Here is a 24,161-nt window from a genome sequence, read left to right on the forward strand (position 1 = left end):
ATCATTCAAAGACAAGGACAAGAAATGTGGTGGAAGTGGATCAGCACAGTGTCAGCCAGCCAGGGGCTGGCTGCAGTTCTGAGGGTGCTGCCACACTCACAGCATCCTCATCCGCTGCAAAAAGTCTTACCAGTCCAGAAACACTAAGAAAGAGGTTGCTAACTGCCCTGCCTTCACCTGCTTTCTTTTATTTCCCAGCAAGGGCTGGGAACACTCACTGACCTACTGCACTGGGCAGGGGCTTCACAGCCAGAGCAGAGCATTGGGAGCACAATGTCTGCCTGTGGCTACCGATAACCAACTCGTGGGACTTGCCGGGAGACACATGTCTGCTTGAATGGGAACAATGGGAAGTACAGAGGCCACTTTGGAATTTAAAAGGGGGGATTCTTCCCTTGAGCCTCAGCTCCTATTGCAGGCCTCAGAGAGGCTTCTACTCACGTGACCCTTGCAGACATGTTCTTCACCACCACACAAACACCTCCAGAAGCACCTTCTCTGTCGCACTGGCGCTACCGAAGTCACACACCAGCCTTATTCCAACTCAGAGCACACAGACCATGCACACTGAAGGGATGCTTCACACCTTCTCCCCCCACACTCACACCCATCAGGCTTTCTTAAGCTTGATGGCCACAGTGTGAGACACACAGAGCCCTCAGAGGCCCGTGGGGTTTCTGCTCAGTGCTGCTGGTGGAAGAAGGCACCTTCTGCCTATCATGCCTGTGTCAAGGAGGCACAAAGAGGCTGCAGAGACAAGACTTTTGAAATAACAGTGCCTACACAAGCAGCTGTGAAGCTGTGCCAGCTCAAACCCAGGTGACCAGTGTCTGGCTTCAGGCAGGTGCCTGGCTGGCCCCAGCTTAGGGCCCAAACCTCACGATGCTGTGCCCAGGCAGTCAGGGTGCCCGCCCCAAGGCATGATGCTCTTGATCTATCAGGTACCACCCACTGACAATACATCTTTGGAGTGTTTCTTCACTGAACCTTACAAACACCCAAAAGATTTCTCCAGAAAATCCCAATTAAAAACAAAACAAAAACCAAACCCACTTGTTACAAAAAAAAAACCAAACCTATTTCCAGGAACAAGAAAGAGCAAGTCAAGAGCTCTAAAAAGTGCAAGACAATATATGGAGCATTCATAACCTTCTCCCACAATCCAAAAGCTGTGAATACTGACTTACTCTGTCACATCCCAATTTTATCACTTTGGATTTCAAAAAGAGGCAAGTAACTTGTAAATGAAGACACGGGCTTCCCCACACTCAAAATTTTATTGAACAACACACATATTTTACACACAAATCAAGTAGGAGGCATTGTACCAGACTTTGGTATCTCATATGCATTTACAGAACCTGAGCACATTGCAGTTTCATATTAGAATATTCTCTATACTACCATCATAATTCACAAGACTCAAAATAAATGCTTTTTAGTACTTTCAGTGACATAATAGGTTCTATTACTCTAATAACAGACCCATTTACAATATTTTCTCTTTCTCCCCTATCAACTCAGTATTTCCAAAAGGCACTGAGTTTTCCCTCTGAGTCCACAGTTCTCTTGCAGTTCCAGGATGTTAGTGAGGGATATGAGTTCCAGCTTTTCTCTGTGTTTTCAACGTTCCACTCTGCCCTCTTCCAAGTACCTTATGTCAAATGATGCAGGCTCTAGTAGGAAAAAAAAATAGCTGTTCCATATCCATGCTCAGTAAATACTCCTGATCTTTTACAGAGACTAAAAGAACAGAGTAAATTTTGCTGCTTATTTTTACAGCAGGGACAGTTGTTCACTAGGAACAAGGCATGGACCTGTTTCATGGAACTCAGGTACCCAGGGGACTAGGGCTGATCTGGGCTGGCAGGGAAATAATACTTGTGCTACCCCATCACTGATAACCCTGGGCTGTCAGTTTGGCTCAGGCCAGGTGTATCAAGCGCAGCACAAGGTATTTGCAAGAGTAAGACTTACAAAAACTCTTCCACAAATGCTGAATATTATGAAAAATTCTTGGGTTTAATAAAGCAGAACCCTCTGTCTAGCTCTTGAATATTCACTTCATCTTGGAAAAGAACAGCCTATTTATTTGCAGATAAGCCAGATACAGCTGAATAGCATCCCTTCCAGCCCAAGTAGCACTACAGCGCATTAGCCACTCTTCAATTACTCCATTCTCTCCATGTGGTACCAAAAAATTACAAACCGTTTTCAGGCACACAATCAAAAACCAAACAACAGTCCTATGTAAGATGCTGCTACTCCATACTACTTCTGGTTTGGTTTTGAAATGCTTAATACCTTCTTTCAGAAGCTCTTCTGTGACACCGGTTCCAATGATTCACATCAAACACACAACCTGATGTACCTTCATACATTACTGGGTGCTTCCTTACAGCCCAAGTAGTCTGTTTGTAGCACCTCAAGGAATAATCCCTTGGTATGACATGTCTTCTCACCCCTTCAATGCACAAGTGCAACCAAGAAGGGGAGAATACCAAATCACCCAGCACAACAAGGGGAGATGGACAACACCCAGAGCTGGCTGTTTCAGTGTCAGATGATTACAAATATAACTACAGATTGCTTAATAAGGCACTTGATCATTGAAGCACAGAAAAACAGGCAGCACAAGCCTAAGAACTAGGCATGTGGTTTTTCTCCACTGTTAACATGTGTGCCTTTTCAAGGACCATTCAAAGCCCACTGACCTATACAGTAACAGCTGTAAGACAGGAATCACATGTATTAATCACACGTATTTGAATTAGTGCCTACCAAGACCCATCAGTTTTCCTGAGTAAAATTTTTTTGAGACAGAATCCAGGTTAATGGGGAGATTACACGTAATTCCCAGGTTTAATAATATTCTATAGTTCAGACCTCATTAAGGTCTTCTCATATTCAGTTATTACTGTATCTGCAACAGGATGAAACAGAAGAGTTTTTACTCTATATCAAATCTATAAACATGAAAACAGAAAACAGGAGAATAATTTATAGCAACATTTTTACATGGAGTGATACCTCAGCTGGTTTTCAGATTAAAATACCATAACATGAGGTAAATATGCAGTTTGCTTTCTTAAAACACTACCAAAGTCTTAAAAAAGTAGTAGCATCCATTCCATGTCATTTTTAAAGACAGCATTGACAGCAGATGAATCAAGGGAATCTTAAAAAGGCCATAATTTTACAAAGCCATATAAAGTTTTTACAAATGATCCCCCTTTTTTTTCAAATGACACAGAGAGAAATATATTTACTCCTCTGACAAACAACATGAAAACTCAGGAAAAATATCCCAGTACACCTCTGATTTCACGAGAGGAAATTAAGTCAACTTCACAGCATAAAGAGAGATGAGGAGAGGGAAACAGTCACCATTCATTTGTCAATTTGTCAAAAATCTGCATCCAGAGTGAAGACATTGTCCATTGTTTCTGCCATAACAGCAAAACGTTGATATTCCGAAACCCGCTTCTCAAAGAAATTTGTTTTTCCTTCCAGAGAAATATTCTCCATGAAATCAAAAGGATTTTCTACATTAAAGACCTGGGGAAGGAAAACACACTGGTGATTCTGACAGGGAAATAATGCTTTAAAAACCCCACAGCAAGCAAAACTGTCAAACTCTTTCAAACTAGACCACCTCTGCCTGCAATATCCTGCAGGATCTATGGACCCCTATCTAAGCAAATTCAGTAGTGCCACTCCCAGGAGATCAGCCTTCACTTGTGCAAGGTGCTTGTTATTCTTCAAGCACTGCAGCACCTGAGCACAGCTTACGTTTCCCATTACAAACCTGCTGAGCAGCTGAAGGGAAACAAAGGCCTGAATTGTTCTTGCCCTTTTACAGTGAAGCATAGGTATGACTGCTGTGGTTTCAGCTGTTACTCACAGGAAGCCCATGTGCTAAATATGACCTGCTTCCCAGCATGACAAGGGAGTGCTTTGTGCTGGCAGTGCTCCTGGGCTGCACTGGCAGGCCAGCATCTGGGGCAACTGCATCTCTTACCTTTGAGAACCCAAGCTCCATTAGTAACCGGTCTGCAACAAATTCAATGTATTGTTTCATCAAGGTGCAATTCATTCCAATCAGACCTACAGGTAATGCCTCAGTTAGAAACTCCTAGAAGTTAAAATACAGATGACATTTAGAATAAAACTTAAGAAAAAAAGGAGACAAGACACTTGTGTTTCAGAGTAACATACTCTGTGATGTTTCACGCTCCCCAGGAAGTTGTCTGAATAAATAACTCGCATCACTAAATTCAACAAATATCTTCTGTTTTCAGTAACTGTTTGTATCTTCCTTTATTTTTAGCCTGTTACTCTGGAAAAGGCACAAGTTTTTTATCACTGCCTCTCCACTGCCTTTTTCCAATCCCCCAGAATACATTTCTGTGTAAGCTTAAGCTCCAACTTCAATAAATCTATGGACCATAGTAGTGGGAGCAGGGATAGAGCAAGAAATCACCAGTTTTCCTGGCTTCCAGCCACTACAGAATGACAGATCAGAGGGCAGTAATATATATGAGTGCTGAACCCAGTCATGTGTATATTCAGGCACCAATGCATCCCTGTCAGTGCTGTGAGACAAAGCAGGAGCATTTGTCATCATCATAGTAGTTAAGTAACAACAGGAATGAAAGCTAAACTAAAATCAACATGACCAAACACTCAGCCATGCAGAAACCTGTGCCTGCAGAAGGGCAGCACTTCAGATGAAAGAACCTGACATCAACCACAGAAAAAGCCAGAAGACAGCATGATATTTGTGGCCAGAGCAGACCCTGTCTTCTCCTGAGGAAAAGCAGAGATGTGAATACAATAGGGAGAGACAAAGTACCTGAAAGGACAGATGTAAACAAACTCCTCTCTAAGAGACAGCTACAGTTGGACTAGATGATTATTGTAGGTCCCTTCCAACTGTAACTATTATATTCAATATCAAATCAGAAAGCTTTTCTTCCTTTCTGTCATTAAGGAGAAAACCAGCTGCCAGCTTCAGCTTGCCCCAGTTGTTTGATAATTGAATCAGAAAGTCTCTGACTCTTATTGTCACCATTAATGAAGAGGGAAAGAATGGTATAATGCATCAGGAATCAAGCCTGAGCCAAGTATCAAACATGGAATCCCAAAGTTAGAAGTTAACTTGTTTATTTTCACATCTCAGACTGAGCCCATGCTGCCCACAATGTTGCCACAACCAGGATTACCTGCTCAATTTCTACAGCATTAACAATGATCTCACAGACTCGCTCTTCTGACGGCCTGTTCACTAAATAATGGAACATTAGACAAGCAAAATCACAGTGCAGACCCTGAAATAAGAGAACAGTGAAAAAAACAGTCAGTTTTCCCCTCTTCCCCATAGTTTGCTCTTATTTTCAGGCAGTCTCATTTGTGTTGAAGTTTCCCAGCCTCCTGCTTTTATGAAAGTCTTAATGTTATCACACGTAGTGTGGACTTGTAGTTTACAACCCAGTAATATCTCAAATCACATGCTACCTGTGCCAAAATGATGTTCAGCATATTATGTTTCTCAGGTAAAATTTTTCTGACGGCTGCTCTACTGTGAGTGATCCTACACAGAGCCTTGCTGGTCTCTGCCTCCTGTCAGGGATGATTCTGCTGAAAGACTTCTACATCAGGACCTGCAAAACTACTTGTGAGTTAAAACAGGCTGATTACCTGCTCTTTACTTTGAGATACTTGATTAAAATTCTTTCACTAGCATTTCTTCCCTTGCTTCTCCCAACAGCATTTTTAGAAAAGCAGATTCAGATTAAAGTCACGAAACCCAACATTAACAAATCATCTCTTCCCCAACTAAACTCCTCTCCTCATTTCCCCCAGCTATCCTACACAGAGCCTAGTAAATTGTGCTCCTTTCCAGGATTTCCAGAAAAGTCTCCCACCAAGGTAAGGAGACAAGCAACTCCAGACAGCTGCTCCAAGAGGCACCTCAGCTTTTCTTTAACTTGCCTGGGTACAGCTTGATGGTCTTGCTTCAGCCGTACCTACCACTGCCAGCCTAAAGGACCACTGTGCTACCATCTCTCCTCTCAACTGAAGGTAGTGGTTACAGCCAGTAAATACCAAGAGGGAACATCCAGAGTGAAAACCAATCAGAAAGAATTTGGCAGACTATGGGCTACAAGACAATCTAATATTATCATTAACAAGGGTCAAACAAAACCTGGGGGCTGACCTACTAGAGGGGTGTTCTGCTGCAAAAGACCTGGGAGTCTCAGTGGGTAACAAGTCCACTGAGCCAGCAGTGCTCTTGTGATCAGAAGGGCCAAGGGGATTTCAGGGTGCATTGGGAAGAGTGTGGCCAGCAGGTCAAGGGAGGTGACCCTCTCCCTCTGCCCATCCCTGGTGAGGTCACAGCTGGACAGCTGTGTCCAGTTCTGGGATCCCAGTATGGAAGAGACAAGGAGCTACTGGAGAGGGTCCAGCAGAGGTCACAGAAATGATGAGGGGTCTGGAGCATCTTTTTTATGAGAAGAGACTGCAGGAGCTGGGCTTGTTTAGTCTGAAGAAGAGAACACTGAGAGGAGATCTCATTAATGCATATAATTATCTCAAAGGTGGTGTCATGGCTTAGGAATGGTGCTCCCCAGTTCAGTGCCCCACCAAGACTCTCCCAAACCACTTGCTTGCTCCCTGCCTTCACCAAGGCACCCCTGGCTTCCCTTGCCCCTTCCTAGTCTGTGAATAGAGGCACAAAAGGTGAAAATCACAGGATGGATTAGAATAATTTACTGGAAACAAGAAGATAATGAAAAGAACAGTAACAGCATTATGAACAACAAAATGTGTAAGATGAAGCTATTTACATAGAAAACCCATGACAAATACCCACCTGCTCTTCCCAATTACATTTTTTCCCACTGGAAGGAACACCCTTCTTAAAAGCAGGAGAGGGAGTTCCTTTTCTCCACCCCTGTCAATGACCTGAGATGATACCCAGTAACATTAAGGTCTTAGGCACACAGGTCCAGGCTCTAACCTCTCACAACTACTGCAAAAAATTAACCCTCTCTTTGGCTGAAGCCAGGACAGGTAGGTGCCAAGAGAATGATGCCAGATTCTTTTCAGTGGTGTCCAGCAACCACTGGATGAGGAGCAATGGCTGTAAACTAAAACATAAGATGTTTCACCTCAATATAAGGAAGAACTTCACGTTGAGTGTGACAGAGCACGGGAACAAGCTGCTCAGGGTGATTGCAGAGTCTCCCTCTCTGGAGACATTCCAAACCCACCTGGACATGCTCCTGTGTCACCTGCTTCAGGTGACCCTGCTTGGCAGGGTGATTGGACAGGATGATTTCCAGAGGACCCTTCCAACCCTAACGATTCTGTGAAAACCTTTTTGGAAAGGCTATAAAATCCTTGTGATTAAGGTCATGAAATAGCCCTGAAGTAATGTAATTTGGGAAATATCCCCACCTCTAGTGACTACATTAGCTGCCTGCTGCAAGGCTTCCCATGGTCTTATCCAGGGCAACATCACCAGCAGGATGCAGGACATGCCTGGCTTCTCCATGAAATGGTGTGCTCTGCTGACTGGTGCTCCCACCAGCTTTGCACCTTTAAGTATCAGAGATGCACCAGCTCAAGAACAGCCTGGGAACAGAGACAGCAGCTCAAAAAACACACAGAGTTGATAATTTATCTGTCCAGGTGCATCAAAAACCAGTTTGTAGTTTTCCATTGTGGATTCTTTTTACTGCCACTGGGTTTCAATGCAGGTGTTCTGTGCACCAAGCTTTAACCTTCATAACAGCACTGCAGTTGGAATTATGCCAGCAGAGTTCAAAAAAATTTCAGTATTTTGGTGCTTGACTGCAGAAAAGTACAGTTACATGCACTCACCTGCAAGTGATCCTTGTAACAAATCCTGCCTCTCTCATATGGATCAGTTCATGATGACTCACAGAAGATACAAGGAAGTTGAAGGCTGTTTTTCCTTACTCATCATATCACTTTCTTCAAAAGTATCTTTTAGACATATCATGTCTCATTTCAAAGCAATTTATCTAACATACAAAAATCACCTCCATTATAGAAAAGCTCTTTACACATTAAGAGCAGCTCTGCTAAGTTACAACCACTAGTATGTTTATACTGCATACAAAACTGGTCTTTCTACTTTTTCAGTGCTGACAGCGACATAAGTAGTGCAGTGCACAGTCCCCAGCCATAAACAACAGCTGCCAACTTGCAGGAAGCAAGGAAAAAGAAAGGAAGGAAGCAGTGAAAGGAAGGGGCCCCTGTAAACACATGGTCTGTCATATTTGGTGTGCTGACAGGCAGCCCCTCAGACACCTCACATCTAAAGTTAAGATTCACTCTCCTAAAAGGCAGATCTGTAGTTGCCCCTCCCAAGAGATTCTACTGCTGTGCAGCAACACAAGACCATGGAGAGGAGTGGTACCTGCTGCTTCTGCAGCAACCTGACACATCTGCCACAGTGATGGATGCAGGTGGCTGTCTGAAGCTCTGGAGCAGGTGGGGAGTGGTACTTGGAGGTCACCTGAACCTGCCTGAAGTAGCTGAAGCACAGCAAGTCTCAGAGTCACACACTATCCAGGTCCTTGCTCCAGCCAGCCCCCCGCTACAGCTGGGGACCATGCAATTCCACCCCACTCCTTAAGCAGCTGGGCCTTTGCCTCCCTTCACAGCAGAGGAAAACAAACATCCCCTTCAATCTAAAAAAATCCATTTTTGATAATACTATATACATCGGTGTGCTGGGTTTTGGCTGGTGTGCTGTTTTGGGGTAGGATTGGTGTTCTTCAAGTATGGTATAGGTCTGTGTTTTGGATTTGTGCTGAACACAGGGTTGGCAATATAGAGATGTTTTTGCTGTTGCTGAGCAGGGCTTACACAGAGCCAGGATCTTTTCTGCTTCTCATACTGCCACCCAGGTGAGGAAGTTGGGGGTGCATGAGACACTGGGAGGAGACACAAAACCTGTCCTGAGCAGAGACGGGTAACTCAAACTGACCAAAGGGATATTCCAGACCATGTGACATTCAGTATGGGGAAACAGAACATTCAGACCATGTGACATTCAGTGACGGGAAGAGGGAAGAAGGAAGAAGGGGGGAGTGTTTGGAGTAATGCCATTTGCTTTCCCAAGTCACTGTTGCACATGATGGGCCCTGCTCTCCTGGAGATGGCTGAACACCTGCCTGCCCGTGGAAAACAGTGAATTAATTCCTTGGTTTGATTTGCTCATGTGTATGACTTTTGGTTTCCCTATTAAACTGTCTCCATATCAACCCATGAGTTTCCTGGCTTCTACCTTTCCAATTCTCTCCCTGATACTACTGGTGGAGGAGTGAGAGAGTGGTTGCATGGGGTTTGATTGCTGGCTGGGGTTAAATCACAAGTGGGACAGCAGTATTTATGTTTACTCCCTTTGAAAAAGGGTACTGCTGCTGAGGGACCCAGCAGCACCCAGGCTTTAAGTTAATCAGTGCTGTTTGCTGGATATAAAACTGGCTGGATGGCCAGGGAAAAAAACATGGTAAGAATTAAATGCAGTTTGTGGCTGGCCACAGGCAGGGTTCCCCAGGGCTCAGTTATGTTATGTTAGCTATACATGCACTTTATATATATATATGTATATAACACACATATATATATGTATGTATGTTACTGGCCTGAGTGGCCAGTCCTGTTTCATAGCTTTATCAGTGGTAAAGTGCATTGAGTGCACTCTCAGTCAGTTTGCAGAAGATACCAAGTTTGGTAGGAATGTTGATCTGCTGGAGGCTAGGAAAGCAGAGGGATCTGGACAGGCTGGATCAGTGGACTGAAGGCAATGGTATGAGGTTCCACAAGGCCAAACACCAGGTCCTGCACTTGTGCCACAACAACCCCATGCAGTGCTATAGGCTTGGGCAGAGTGGCTGGAAAGCAGCCCAGTGGAAAAGAACCCAAGGGTGCTGGCTGAGAGCAGCTGAACATGAGCCAGAGTGTGCCCAGGTGGCCAAGAAGGCCAACAGTGTCCTGGCTTGTGTCAGCAATAGCGTGGCAAAAGGACCAGGACAGTGATTGTACTGGTGAGGTCATATCTCTTGAGTCCTGTGTTCAGTTTTGGGCCCCTCACTACAAAAAGGACATTTGAAGTGCTGTAGCAAGTCCAGGGAAGGGCACCAAAGCTAGTGAAGGGTCTGGAGCACCAGTCTTAGGAGGATTAGCTGGGGGAGATGGGAGTGTTTATGCTGGAGAAAAGGAGGCTCAGGGAGACCCGAACTCTCTACAACTGCCTGAGATAAGGTTGTAGTGAGGTGTGGGTTGCCCTCTTCTCCCAAGCAACAAGACAAGAGGAAATAGCCTCAAGCAGGGGATTAGATTTGATACTACAAAAAGCTTCATGGAAATTGTGGTCAAGGGAAGGTATTAAAAAGACATGTGAATGTGGCACTTAGGGGCATGGTTTAGGGGGGGACTTGGCAGTGGCAGGTTAACAGTCTGATTCAGTGATCTTAAAGGTCTTTTCCAATTTAAATGATTCTATGATTCTGTGATTTTTGGTAAAAGTCTGCTTTTTTCCCCTTCCTCTGACAAGACTATGGGTTCTTCTTAAATATAATTGTACCCTTGCCCTGGAAACTCACTTTTCTTCCCAAACAGTATGTAGGATATGCCACATTACCTCATCTCTGCTAATAAGTTCATTGGAGAAAGTCAATCCAGGCATCAGGCCCCTCTTCTTCAGCCAAAATATAGCAGCAAAGGAACCCGAAAAGAAGATGCCTTCCACTGCAGCAAAGGCAACCACCCTCTCACCTGTTTAACATAACACATTTTTCATTAGACACAAATTGCTCTACTGCTCATCAGCAAGAGGCACCATTTGCATCAGACAGTGATGCTGGAGAAAAGCAATCCCCTTTGCAGCACCAGATGCTGTCTTTGACCACATCTGTCAGCAGATCCTGATGTACAGAGGGTCTACACACCCCATAGCACTCAGCCAGAGGCAACCCCAGCAGAACTGAAGAACCAGGGCACCCACTGAAACCGACACAGGTCCGAAGCAAAAGAAGGCAGTTGTCCAAAGTGGCCAAGACATTAATTAGTACTCCATTATCTCTTTCTCCTGAAAGCCAGGAAAGCAGCTGTGTACCTGACAGCCAAAACTGAGAAAAGTGCCCATCTCTTCTAAATTAAACAAAAAACCCTACACCACAATTTCTTCTTGTTGGGAATCTACATAAAACCATATATTCTTAAAAGAGCACATATTCTTAAAAGAATGAAAGTCTACAGAACATAAGTCAAGACACAAATAACTACTTGTGTTATTCCATGTTTAATCATAGGAAAGCAAGGCATTATTGGTCCCAGTTCTCCCTGTTCTCTATATGAATGTATTTCTTCAGACTACAAGACCATCTGACTGTTTAGTGAAGCCACACCACTACATGTACACTACTGAAACAACTTCACAGGCTTATTGTGTACGTTCTGACATTAAGAGCTTTGGTACTAAGTTCTGGTGCCTTTTCCCAATAAGAACAGCATAGAATTTTGTTAAAAAAATAACCCGAAGTAGTCAGATGTCCCACTTCCTCTATGACATACAAATGTCCACTGCTGGCTCATCTGAAGAAATTCAAATTAGGAAAAAGCACAGAGAGCAATACCAACTTACAAGTATCAGAGAAGTTATTAAAGAAAGAATTTTTCTGGCAACACTAAAAATCTTGTAGGTTACTGCTATAGAGGAATGGAGAAAGGCTGCTTAAAAATATAGGTTTAATGAAGCAGAAGACTGATTACTTATTTGGATAAAATGCATTAAGTTTGGGGGCAGGGAGCAGGGGGCACACTGCTTTTTGAGTAAGGGAACTTTCTGATTCCTGGCACACCCCACACTGCTGGGAGCCAAACAAAGGGATGATGAAGGGGTTTCACACACAGCAAGCAAAGCCAGACTGGGGAGGCAGTGGGAGCTCCAGGACAGAACAATGTACAGCTACAAAAAAGAACCCCTCTCAAACAAGAGCTGTGAACAGATGCTGCTAAAGAATTATGTGCAGATTTATTTTGTTCACCAGGCTGAATCTCTCTATCTCTTGCACTTTCTCAAAATATAGAGGATGTTTACTTAAAAAAAATTCACCAGAGTGCACCCATTATGCATTTCAGCTACAGCAAACCCTCCCAAGTCAACACTGTAAGAATACAGAACACTTCTAAGGATGCCCTGCACCATGCTGATGGAAGCTGAGCCACTGTCCCGGCTCTGAAATGAGATACAAAAATTAGAAACCCAGTCCAAACAGCAAACCAGAAACACCAGAAATAGATGGTTCTTGAATCTTTTTTGTCCAGGCTCAGTCATGCCTCAGTTACAAAAAAACACCAAGGATTTCTCTATAGGAACATGAACACAGAAAATACTTGGACTTACAAGAACTTCACCTCTCCAGTTCTGAACACTGAGTGAAAAATAAGAACCAACTAGAAGAAAACTAGAATATAGGGTCTACAAGCAAAAATTGAGGAAACCAGGGTTATTCAGTATAAAGACAAAAAAAACAAAAAACAAAAGACAGAGCATTTTTCATAACATGATTTCAGGGGGCACTGCCATTTCTTTATTTCTCTACCTGAAGATAAAAACATATATGCTCACCAGAATTTACTTCTAGTTCTTTCACTAAACCAGAGACCCACTACATCTGTGGAGAATTTCATTTCATGTTCCAGGGGTGCAGCTTACTCACAGACAGTCAGTTTGTGATACACAATAGAAACAAGTTTATAAAAAGCTACACACCAAAAGTGGATTCTCTGTCTTCAATCCACTTCAGAGCCCAGTCTGCTTTCTTCTTAACACAAGGCATTGTTTCAATAGCATTAAATAAGAAATCCCTATAGAAGAAAATGAGACAAAACATCAAAATAGTGATTTAGGTAAATGTACTCTGGTTGTCCCTTCCTGCTCCACCAGACAGAGGATCCCATTATGCAAGGCTCTCAACTAACTCAAGTAAGAGACCATTCCCAGCCCAAAGAGGTGATGATCTGTCCTATTTTTGTCTGGGATAGAGTTCATTTTCTTCCTGGTTGCTTGTACAGTTCTGTGTTTTATATTTAGAATGAGAATTATGTTGATAATATACTGATGTTTTCATTGTGGCTAAGCAGTGTTTACACAAAGTCCAGGACTCTTCAGCTTCTAACCCTACTCCACCAGTGAGCAGGCTGGGGGGAACAGGAAGCTGTGAGGGGACACAGCCAGGACAGCAGATCCCAAATGGCCAAATGGATATTCCATACAATGTCATGCTCAGAATACAAACTAGGGAAAAGCTGGCCAGGGGCTGCTTTTGGGAACTGGCTGAGTATCAGCCAGCAGGCAGTGAGCAACTGCATTGTGCATTATTTTTTTTTTTTTTTTTTTTTTCCTGTCCTATCCAGCTGCCTTTACCTCAAACTACCAGTTCTACTTGTCTCCCTGATTCTCTCCCACGCCACTGGGCAGGGGCAGGCAGTGAGTGAGCTGCTGTGTAGTGTTAGCTGCCTGCCAGGTTAAACCACGATGTGATCTGTGATAAAAAGAGCAGAGGGAGGCAAATGTGCAGAAAGCAGCATCTCCAAGGGCTCAGGGAAGGAAGGCTGTGAACAAACACATCCCATCCCAGCAGTGCTCACACACCAGATCACAGTCTTTCTCTGAATTGAAGACAGCTACTTCAGCCTATCCACAGAGCAAAACCTCATCTTGCCCAACCCCACAAAAGAAACTGAGCAAGTTCCACATGCACAGACTCTGTTCCTAGGCTGAAAACCTGAAAGGAAACCTTTCAGTCCTCCCACCATCATCAACACATGACGATGGGAAAGCAAGCTCTGCCTGACCATTACCATGGTGGAGTCTCTGAGGGAAAGTGCTGCTTTTCAAATGTATTCTGTTTGGATTAGGAAGTTCTTCAGACAAAAAAGGTGAACTCAATAATTCAAAAATAAGCAGTTCAAATTGTATTAAAAAGCATTGACAACACAAAGGCTGAAAGGATGCAATACATTGATTGTTGCATATTAGAAACCACTTTAATCATGAGCACTCAATTTCCTCAGGCTGATCCTTTGCTGATGTAAAAACAAGTACTGCAGGAGCACGATAACCTCAAGGGGCTCATCTAACCTTTAACATTTCACATACTCCATGCTTCCAGCAATAAAAGATTTATACAAATATTAACTAACCTTCTGATACTCCCACAATAAGCCTTGGTCAGTAATACTCCTCTCCATTTTGGGGGTCAGACATGCAGGCCTTGAAAGCTTTAAGGAACTTTCCCCAATTCCCCCAGAAAGACAGTACGAAAACAGGAGACAGCTGCCATGCTGCCCTACAACAGTGGCACTGGCTTCAGTGACAGATTTCCCACAGGTTTGTAACATATCCAGAGGTTTACCTTTTCTTGGGATCTTTGATGTAGGTGTCTATGAGCAAGCTGTACATCTCTGAGTGAACATTCTCAATGAGAATCTGAAAGCCATAGAAACAGCGAGCTTCTGGGATCTGCACCTCCTGACTAAAACGTGCCACCTGCCAAAAACAGAAAGCATGCAGTTAGTACAATAAAACAGTCCTGCATGACACTACTCTGAGCTCAACAGGAGAGACATCAGATCTCTGCTACAGAGACAGGATGGGAGCAGTTCTGTCCTACTTTGTTCACAGATATGTCAATAGGATAGTTGTGGTGCAGAGGTAAATAAAGCAAGCTAGCCAGAAGTAAGTACATCTAAGAGCTGAAGCATGAGGGCACATGTACACAGGAAAAGAACAGCAAAATAATGCAGTACTAAACACTTAGTACTGAACAAAGCCTCAGAGTTTGTGTTCATCATTAAAAATACAAACAGCATGACATAAGGCATGTTCATGCAATACATGTACATATACACTGCATGTTATAAACATTCAAATATTTGAGATTTAAACTGGGCATTTGCAGACAAATACCACTGCTAACCTGTGATGAGATATTCTCCAGCCCAGAACAGATATCAGCAAGAAGAATTCCTCATCTTTTTAGCAGCACCCACCTGCAGCCCTAAGAGATTCTAGGATGCTGTTCAGTGAGAACAAAACAGATTTTACCAAAATGAGGAATACATGGTACAGCCATGGTCTGTATTCCTTACTTTTCAATTAACATGAGTACAGAAAAATATGGGGTTACATTAATTCATTCAGAAATGCACATCCCACAGCCAGGCAGGGGCTGAACGTAAAAACAGTGTTCCAGAGTGATGTGATTTGGAGCCCTGATGACCACAGCTGACCCAATTTAACCCAAACACTGTTCCCAGATGAACAAGCTGTTTGTTCCACTTGAAAAAGGTGAGATGGAAAGAAAAAAAAGTACACATTTAAAAAACCTATGAATTAATGTGAAAAAGCCGAAATGGAGAGTTAATAAGATAATAACATGACTAAGTATTCAAGCACTCTGTAAGTCTTTCTCACCAGGTTTTCATTTACAATTCCATCACTGGCTGCAAAAAATGCCAGAACGTGAGAGATAAAGTATTTTTCATCTGCTTTCAGCTTGTTCCAGTGAGGAAGGTCCTTTGACAAATCAACCTAATGAAAAGAAAAAGGGAAACATTGTCCTTCTGCATTTGTCATTCTGTAAAAACAAGCAGCCCAGTCAAGTGACTGAGGCAGAGTTTTGGCATTTGCTTTCAAATCTTTACATGTAGGGAATTTAATTACTTGTGACTGTAAAAGACAACAGAGACACTGCAGAACTGTTGTTTCTCTCTGCAACAATAACATCATGTACTTGTTTCACAGTTTACACTTTTGCAATTTGGAATAAAAATTGGTATCTATTGAATAAATAAATGAGATTTTGAAAAGCCTTAGTATCTTTCTGTCACAAGTATGAACACACACCAGTAGCCAGACCTCATTCTGAGACACTTAAACTTTACTTGAAATAAATGCTGATACCCCAAGAAAGCTACACCAAGCATGTCAAAAGATGGACTGAGGGGACTTCTGCCTTTGGCAGGTGTTCAGCCTCCATGTTGTCAAAGAATGGTATGAAGCAAATGCTGTGCAACTGCTCTTGTCTATCAGACCAAACCCCAGCCATGAGAGAAAACCACAGCTTCCTTCACATGGTACTTTTTTGTTTGTTTGTAGGTTTTCTGAACCAAAACAGCACTAATGCAGAGTTAGATGTGAAAAATGCAGAAGACCTACAGATGGTAGGACAGTGTAAGAAGGAACCAGCAATGTAGTAGGGAAATGCTGGTAAGGCAGGAGCTGGAATGCTTTTTCTTTAATGGTTTAAATGAAGATCTGCTGCAATAGGGCAGCAAGCTGCCCAGCCAAGTAATGAAATACCACCTCCACAAACATCAGTTCCTCATCATCCCATGATGCTTTCTGGTCTATTTAGAGCCTGCCAGTGCTTTCAACTTACTCCTCTGTAGTTGCAGACCACTGCCCACAAACAAGCTCAGGTCTAGCTAACCAGCACCCGCGGGGAAAAACTTAGAGCTTGCAATGTAACATGGGGCAAGCACCTCACCAGGGCAATCAGGAGCCAGCTAAACACATTTTCAGCAAAACTAACACTATCTGTCTGGAAATTTAGGTACCTAATATTAAGGAACAGCATGAAATTTCCCACAGCATCTTACTCCTTACATCAGGAGTCAGCTGCAGGTTCAGAGACCACAGCACGGTAGGAGCTATCTGACCAGGAATTAGAGCAATCTGACTTAGGATTTCTCCATAACCAGGGAAGCACTCCAGGACACAATTCCACCTCATCCTAAACTAAGCACCTAAACCAGTCTGCTGAATCATCCTGTGGAAGCAGCTTGCTTTCCACTGTCGATGAAGGGAGTTCTGCTTTGGTGCTGGCACCTGATATTTGATGAAATTAACTCCAACCTTTGCAACACAGAAACCAGCAGCAGAGCTAGGAAAGGTGTGCCAGGACCTCGGTGGTCTGACTGCCTTTTGCCAACCTACTGGCCCAGGGCTCACCTCTTCTGCTGTCCAAAAGGAGGCCTGAGCCTGCTTATACATCTTCCATATGTCTGGATACTGGATCGGGAAGATGACGAACCGGCGGTGATTTTTTCTGAGTAGAGGCTCTTCATCAAGGTCGGAGCCATTTTCAGCAGCACTTGATGAGCTCTGAAAATAAAGCACAGCTCTGGTTAAAGTTACCACTATTTACTCCTCCTCCTCACACTATCCCGAAAGTGTGGTCTGAAGTTGAGCCGTGTCACAGAGACTCTCACCTGGTCCCCTGGGGTACATGTGCCCTTGCCCTCCATCAGCGCTCCTGGCAGCGCTGCCCACCCACCCGCTCTGCCCAGCACAGCTCTCACCAGCCCCCAGCCCCCTCCCAGCCCTGCCGGCACCAGGAAATGCCTGTGTGCCACAAAGCCTTCTGCAGCACTGGGGGAAGTCTGCCCTGGAGACATCACCCACTGCGGTCCCACACGCGGGGAGACACCAGCACAGCTGCCACCAGCACAGCTCCACCACGCTCACTGCCCAGGCACCTCCAGCCATTAGGACCTGGATGGACTGCCTTAAGAAAGCCATGAGACCACGGTAACTAATCCAAATTGACAGAGGACAGCCCTGTGCCACAGCGAGTCTCAATGGAGGTTTGTGTGTGCAATCTGTGAGGGCAGCCCACACAGCAGCGTGGGTCTGGAGGCTGCCCTGGAGGCTCTCCCTTGATACGAAACTAACTTGCCTCCTCTCAGCAGCTAGCAGCAGGAAAACCTCTGCCTGGAGTCACCCATCTCCACACTGATCTTTCTGTGGGGGCTTCCAGAGGACATCTGTGCACAGCTCTTCCTCAGTTCTAGCCCAGCCGAGCTGGGGAGCTGGGGACAGCTGATATTTAGGAAACAGGCCAGTGAAAAGTAGCAGAGAGGGCACTCTGACCAGGGCCTTCACCACACCTCTGGCTGGGGACACCTGCTCCCAGGATCAATCCCTGCATCCCTGCAGACATGTCACCAAACACTACTAGAAACAACTGCTGTGAAGAGCTGTCGGGACAGCATGCTGCAACCTCTGCAGAAGGGCTGGGGAGTCACACTGATCAGAAGTTCAGCGAGCAGGATGCCTTTCTGGATTGGTTCCAAGATCCCACTGACACTGCTGTAGAGGATAACTAACCACAGGCAGTGTACAAGGTGTCCCATATAATACAGCAGAGAAGGGGAGCTGAAGGTTTTGAACACTATTATTTCTACCTTCCAGAGGTATCTGTAAGTCCTTTCCCTACCCAGTCTGATTTTAACTACTCATAATAAAAAGCATTCCTTTACTTCAATTTGGAAAATATTCTCAAACAAATAATGCCATTCAGATTTTAAAAAACAAACAAAACCCAAACATATGTGCACATTGCATAGCTGGCATAGATACCCCAGATACCCCCAGTGAATACATCACTGAAACATGTTACACCTCTCCAGCCTGCCCAGGTCCTTCTGAAAGGCTGCCCAGCCCTCTGGGGTATCGGCTGCTCCTCCCAGCTTTGTGCCACCAGTGAACTTGCTGAGGAGGCTTTTGCCCTTTTCATCCGAGTTACTGATGTATAAGTTAAAGAATACTGGGCCCAGCATTGAACCCTGGGGGACACAACCAGTGACAGCCCTGAAACTAGACCAGTGCTCAATCCACCTCACCATCCACTCATCCAGCTCACACTTTCTGAGCTTGACTATGAGGGTGCCATGGGAGACATTCGCAAAAGCCTGGCTAATGCCCATGTAGACAAAATCCACGCTCTCCCTTGTCTGTTCAGCCAATTGTCCCATCACAGAAGGTAATCAGATTGGTTAAGCACAAGTCCCCTTTGGTGAATCCATGGTGGCTACTCCTGATGACTGTCCTGTCTTCACATGCGTAGATGGACTGCAGGATGAGCCATCCCATCATCTTTCCAAGGATTCAGGTGAGGTTGGCTGGACTGCAGTTTTAAAAATGGTACCAGTATCTTGTTAAATAGATGGTTTTGGTTGTTTGGGGGTTTTTAATTTTAAAAAAGGAAAGGTCAGTCACAGAGGCTACACCATACCGGAACTTCCTGCTCAACCTATATCCCACCTCCCTTATTACCTCCATGGGTTCAGAGGAGTTTTAGAGGCAGGCTCTGTGAAAGGAGCCTTTCACAGGCTCTAAATTGGCAGGCAGGCAGTGACTACAAGACAATCCCATCTTCTCTAACTCAGTTTCAAGGTGTGTGGCACACTCTGATCACTGCTGAGGCTTCTGAACAGTAACCACCTTGTGCTGAAGGAGCATAATGCATTCCCTGCTTTGCCTTCCTGGATCCAGGGGCACTGGCAGGAGTGTGAGAGACAGGAGAAGGTAGAAGTCACAGGTCAACATCACCTTCAATCTGCACCCCAGATCTTTTTCTTAATGCTATGATGGTGCATAAAACAGTCAACATTCACCATAATGACAAAGGCACCCAGTTTATAATATGTACATGCTCAGTTCTGTTCAGACAACACGATCCAAACACATAAAAGAGGTGAAGCTGGTGGGCATGGGCCAACCCTTGCACTAGCAGGGTCAACCAGATGAGGCTTCACTATCTCCAAGGATGGAGACTACACAGCCTGTGGGAGCAACCTGTGCCAGCATCTGAGCACTTTCAGAAAAAACAAGTGTTTTCTCATATGTAAATGCAACTTCATACTTCAGTGTGTTACCAATGCCCCTGGTCTCACCATGGGGCACCACTGAGAAGAGCCTGGCTCTGTCTCCTTTATTCCCTCCACTAGGTATTTTCACCCACTCACAAAATCCCCTGGAGTCTTCTCCAGAGTGAACAGTCCCAGCACTCATGGCCTCTCTTTGTATAACAGATGCTGTAGCCTCTTAATCATCAGCCCTTTGCTGGACACACTCCAGTACATCATATTCCAGTTATTCTGCAACTGTGAGAGACAAGCTCTTCTGGTGATGACAATAAAGCAAATGGACAACAAAAACTGCTTAGGGGTACTGAAACACCTTCCATTAATTTCAAATTCAACAAACTAGGAAATAATTAACAAACAAGGAAACAAACTAGGAAATAATTAACATATATACACACCCATCACCCCACAGCTACAGCTGCTGGGCTACATGTGCAAGCATCGCAGTTACATGCCCTACATCAGCTGTAGGCAGGTACAAAGCTAAAGGTGCTGGCAGAGCCAGCAGTGTGATGTGGAACATACACTCCATGGTATGCGACCACAAACCCTCATACACCCTAGTAAGACGCTGCACGTGCATCCCACGAGCTTCCAAAGCATTCAGGCCAGCCCTGGGCAGCACAGGTCATGCCAGCAGGGAGACTGGGAAGAGCATCACCATTCCTGGGAGAGATGGCTTGCACTGCACAGCGTCTGAGGAGCACAACACCTGCTGGTTCCACATGCTTGAGGGGATCCAGGACTACCACGCACTTCACTATGGGTACAGCACGTCACTGTTCCAGGGGACACAGTAAGGGGTTTCTTACACTTGTATTTAACATGGCACACCTGCTTTTGGGTACTTGAGAACTGATGAGACACAAGGGTTCAGGAAGAACACATTCCTTTCCCCTCGCACACCTCTGCCTGGTTTAGCAAGGTTACACTGGGGGGACACCAGAACGTAGCTCAGACGCCTCCCGGGGCAGACCTTCCCGGTCCATAGGGCCTGGGAAGCCGGGAACATCACCAACACCCACAGCTGCCGCCATGCAGCCCGGGGCAGAGAGAACGAGCTCTGCCTTCCCGGTCCCGGCAGGCGCAGAACCCCCGGGCGGCGGTGCCCGGCCCCGGCCCGCATCTCCCGCAGGCGCTGCCAGCGCTCCCCGGGGCCCGAGCGGCCCGGCCCGGCCCTGCCGAGCCCGGCGGGACAAGGGCGCGGGGGGACGGCTCCGTGTCCCCTCCAGGGCTGTCCGAAGCAGCGGTCCCCGGTGCCCGGGGTCTCCCCGCGGCGGCCCGGCCCGGGGGGCGGGGAGGCGGCGGGCCCCGGCCGGGCAGGGCTGCGCCGCCGCCGTCCTCGGAGCCCCCGCCCGGCCCGGCCCCGCTCCCCGCCCGGCCCGGCCTTACCCGCTCCGGGCCCGCCGCCTCGCCCCGCCGCTCGCCCATGGCCGGCGGGACCGCGCCGCGGGCAGCGGCGGCGCAGGAAGGGGGAAGAGCCATGGCCGAGGCCGCTCCGCCCCCGGGGAGGGCGCAGCAATTGCATAACAAACACAGCGCGGTGCTTGCAGCCGCTCGCCGAGAGCCCGTCGGCGACAGCGCTGATTGACACTTGTTTTTCTCCCTTGCAAGCAGAGAGCGCTTCAAAAGATTCGCGTGTCCCCTTTCCAGAAAGGTAACTCTCGCTGCTGCTTTAAGAATTCGTGCGCCGTTAAGAACTTTGGGTATTTTTTTTAAAGGCACCTGGCTGCCACAGCGACAGAGACTTCCCCTCTCCATTCCCAAGCACGGCAAGGTGGAGTCAGGCCAGCTGGGCTCCTCTGGACCGCACCTTTTCCTGGTTTAATGCCTTGTGAGAGACGCCCAAGCCTAGCCAGGGCAGGGGATAAGAAAAGTTCCGTGGTGAGATCTGTGACTAAGCACAAGAACAGCTCTGGTTTTCTTACAGAAATACATGCCTGAGCAGCAAGTGACTTAAAAGCACAGCAGGAACACAGAAAAAGTAAATGAGAAAAGGTGTATTCACATTAACAATATCTGCTGTTACCTGAGTACTGTTATTTCTGAGACATCCTTAAAATTTTATTTCCCAGAGATACTTAGACAAGCTGCTTAATCTTTACATCCAACAACAGCTCCACTCATTTCAAGTACATTGGACTAGCAGGGATTCCAGTTTTTTGTCTAGAGCAATTAGAGGAACACTGACTGATGTAGAGCAAACCCAACTGACCCATTTACAGAGAGAGTCTATTGGTGTTTGTAATACAGAATTTGCTCGTGGTTCAAAGGGGGAGATGCACGAATCTGTGGAACAAAATCCAACAAGCAGCAAACTATCCACATTAAATGACATTGACTTGTCTACCAGTTGTCTTAGCCCCAAAATCTGATTGTCCTGGCCACTGTTTCAGAGTTCCCTAAATAAAGAAATGCCCTGTCCTGCCAGGGAAGAAGATCTACCATAAATTAATATAATTAGTAATAGAAAATTGTTCAAGTATTTGGAGATAACTTCTTAAACACCTGCCCTTATGTCTACTTACATGGTGCCTAATGATGCACAGAAAAAGAAAAATATTGGAAAGGATTAACCAAACAGCATGTGGCTGTTCTTACACCTCCACAAAAATCTGCCACCTTCTATTGGCTTTGTTTTATAAAAATTAAATCATGTATACAACACTGAAATACAGACAAGCACATACAAATGAAATACAGCATTATGCACAAATTTATTACTCAGCTGTACCTACAATATCCTATTTAGGTGATGGAAGCTGTACTCCTCCCTTAGTTCCTCACAAGCTGCAGCAGCTGTCCTGCTATGGCAAATGTTTTAACCGTCCTACCTCTTTCTTCCCTCCCCCAAAAGGTGTTACTTTTTGGGGGAATACTCAGCTGCCTTTTGCAATGGGTTATGAGTCTAATTTTGTATATGAAAATGTCATTTCAGGTAAATTGAAGAATTTTCATTTATAAACTAAAGTGAAATCTGCTTTTCAGCTTAGCACTGTTCCCTCTCAGAAAATCAGTTTGTGAATTATTTCAGTATGTCTAAAGCCTAAAATTTCTTTAAGTTTCCTTGAAGCCTCCGTGCAGAGAAACCTTACCACAGGTTGTGGCAGTAATCTATTTTCCAACATGAGTACAGTATTCAAGCACACTCATTTGGTCAGCTGCCACTGCCACTGGACAAAGGGATACTGAAGAGTTTCACCATTATGGAAAAGTCCTGAAACACCTGGGAGCAACCAACTGCCTCTTGTTATACTAAATAGTCTATTACTATAATAGTAGTTTGTGGTGATAATAGAAAAAAAAAATACCTTTATATTAAGCCATTGACAAAGGAGGAAAATAGTCTCTCACAGGATCGTGTTTCAAGCAAGACATGGAGTTATCTTCTAAGACAACTCCACAAAAAATCCATTAAAAATCCATTAAAAATTAATGGATTTCCTCCACTCTTCTCAGTTCAGCAAATCTGAAATAGCTGCAAATGAAAGTCACAAAAGCAATTTCCAAATAGCACAGGATCCATCAGAACTCCTGATAATGCCAGAAGTCCTGATGGGCAATAACTGCAGTGTGATGGGTGGAGGCCACACTCCAGTTGTGAAGCCTCCTCATGTCCCTCCCACAGAGATGATGTGGAAACTTCCAGCACTTTGATTCCAGGTAGTCACAGAACCTTTCACATGACCCGTTCACCTACGCACTTTAATGTGTGGACATACCGTCTATCTCAGAATATAATGCTACACATGCTGAAATCCAGCTAATATGGACATGCAGAACTTTCTATTTGGTTTTATCAGACCTGTTACTAAATAGGCAAACCAAAGAGTTCAGAAAAAAGGTCAAATCCTACAAAGCTTGAAAGAGGAAGGGAATCAGAGGTACTAAACGAGGTATCCACAGTTTGCCTTACAGAGGGGAAGGCAGAAAAATCCACGTGTCACTGAAGCAAAGAGCACAGACACAGAAGCAGCTCAGAATGGCATTTACAGAAGCACAAAGAGACACAAGATATGGGACCCCATAAAGAGGGAGTTAAGGCACAGCAGTTAGCATAGAAAGGAGGAGGTTAACACAAACTTAGTGAACAATCTTCCACGTGGTATTAGGGTCCACCAGGAGCTGTGCTGAATTCAGGCTCTCTCTGAGAAGCAACCACAGAGGAGGCAGTTGGTGGTGGCTGGGGAACTTCTCCCACCTGCACACCAGCTACCATGGAGATATGCAGCCCTGTTCACTACATGCTTCTCTTCAAATGCATGGAAGTAAACTTTTGAAAAACAGCAGGTCTGTACAGTTTGCACAATTGCATACAAAGATAAACATTGTTTAAGAGTTGAGGAAAAATTCCTTTCTTCTGCTGCCCTGAATGCTGCTGTGCAAGGGTATTGGTTTGG

The 24,161-nt window shown here is 45.0% G+C and overlaps 1 protein-coding gene across 1 annotated transcript; it reads right to left on the reverse strand.

The window, feature by feature from the left end:
- Positions 1-1,258: 1,258 nt before the first annotated feature.
- Positions 1,259-21,406, reverse strand: RRM2B (ribonucleotide reductase regulatory TP53 inducible subunit M2B). Its single transcript, XM_030266532.4, has 9 exons — positions 21,154-21,406; positions 17,063-17,215; positions 15,524-15,640; positions 14,463-14,596; positions 12,818-12,912; positions 10,685-10,818; positions 5,226-5,330; positions 4,022-4,135; positions 1,259-3,558 (listed from the first exon to the last, which is right to left on the reverse strand). The coding sequence occupies exons 1-9, from the start codon at positions 21,244-21,246 to the stop codon at positions 3,406-3,408; spliced, it is 1,098 nt and encodes a 365-aa protein (XP_030122392.4). The 5' UTR covers positions 21,247-21,406; the 3' UTR covers positions 1,259-3,405.
- Positions 21,407-24,161: the final 2,755 nt, after the last annotated feature.

Source organism: Taeniopygia guttata, chromosome 2 (genome assembly GCF_048771995.1).
Source record: "Taeniopygia guttata chromosome 2, bTaeGut7.mat, whole genome shotgun sequence".
In the NCBI taxonomy this organism is placed as follows: Eukaryota; Metazoa; Chordata; class Aves; order Passeriformes; family Estrildidae; genus Taeniopygia; species Taeniopygia guttata.

Excerpts from the sequence above, each read along its gene's own strand:
- RRM2B (XM_030266532.4), bottom strand. The coding sequence starts at position 21,246 with ATGGCTCTTCCCCCTTCCTGCGCCGCCGCTGCCCGCGGCGCGGTCCCG. Across the intron at positions 15,641-17,062 it reads CCTTTTGGACAGCAGAAGAG|GTTGATTTGTCAAAGGACCT; the intron begins GTGAGCCCTGGG and ends TCTTTTCATTAG. Across the intron at positions 5,331-10,684 it reads AACTTATTAGCAGAGATGAG|GGTCTGCACTGTGATTTTGC; the intron begins GTAATGTGGCAT and ends CTCTTATTTCAG.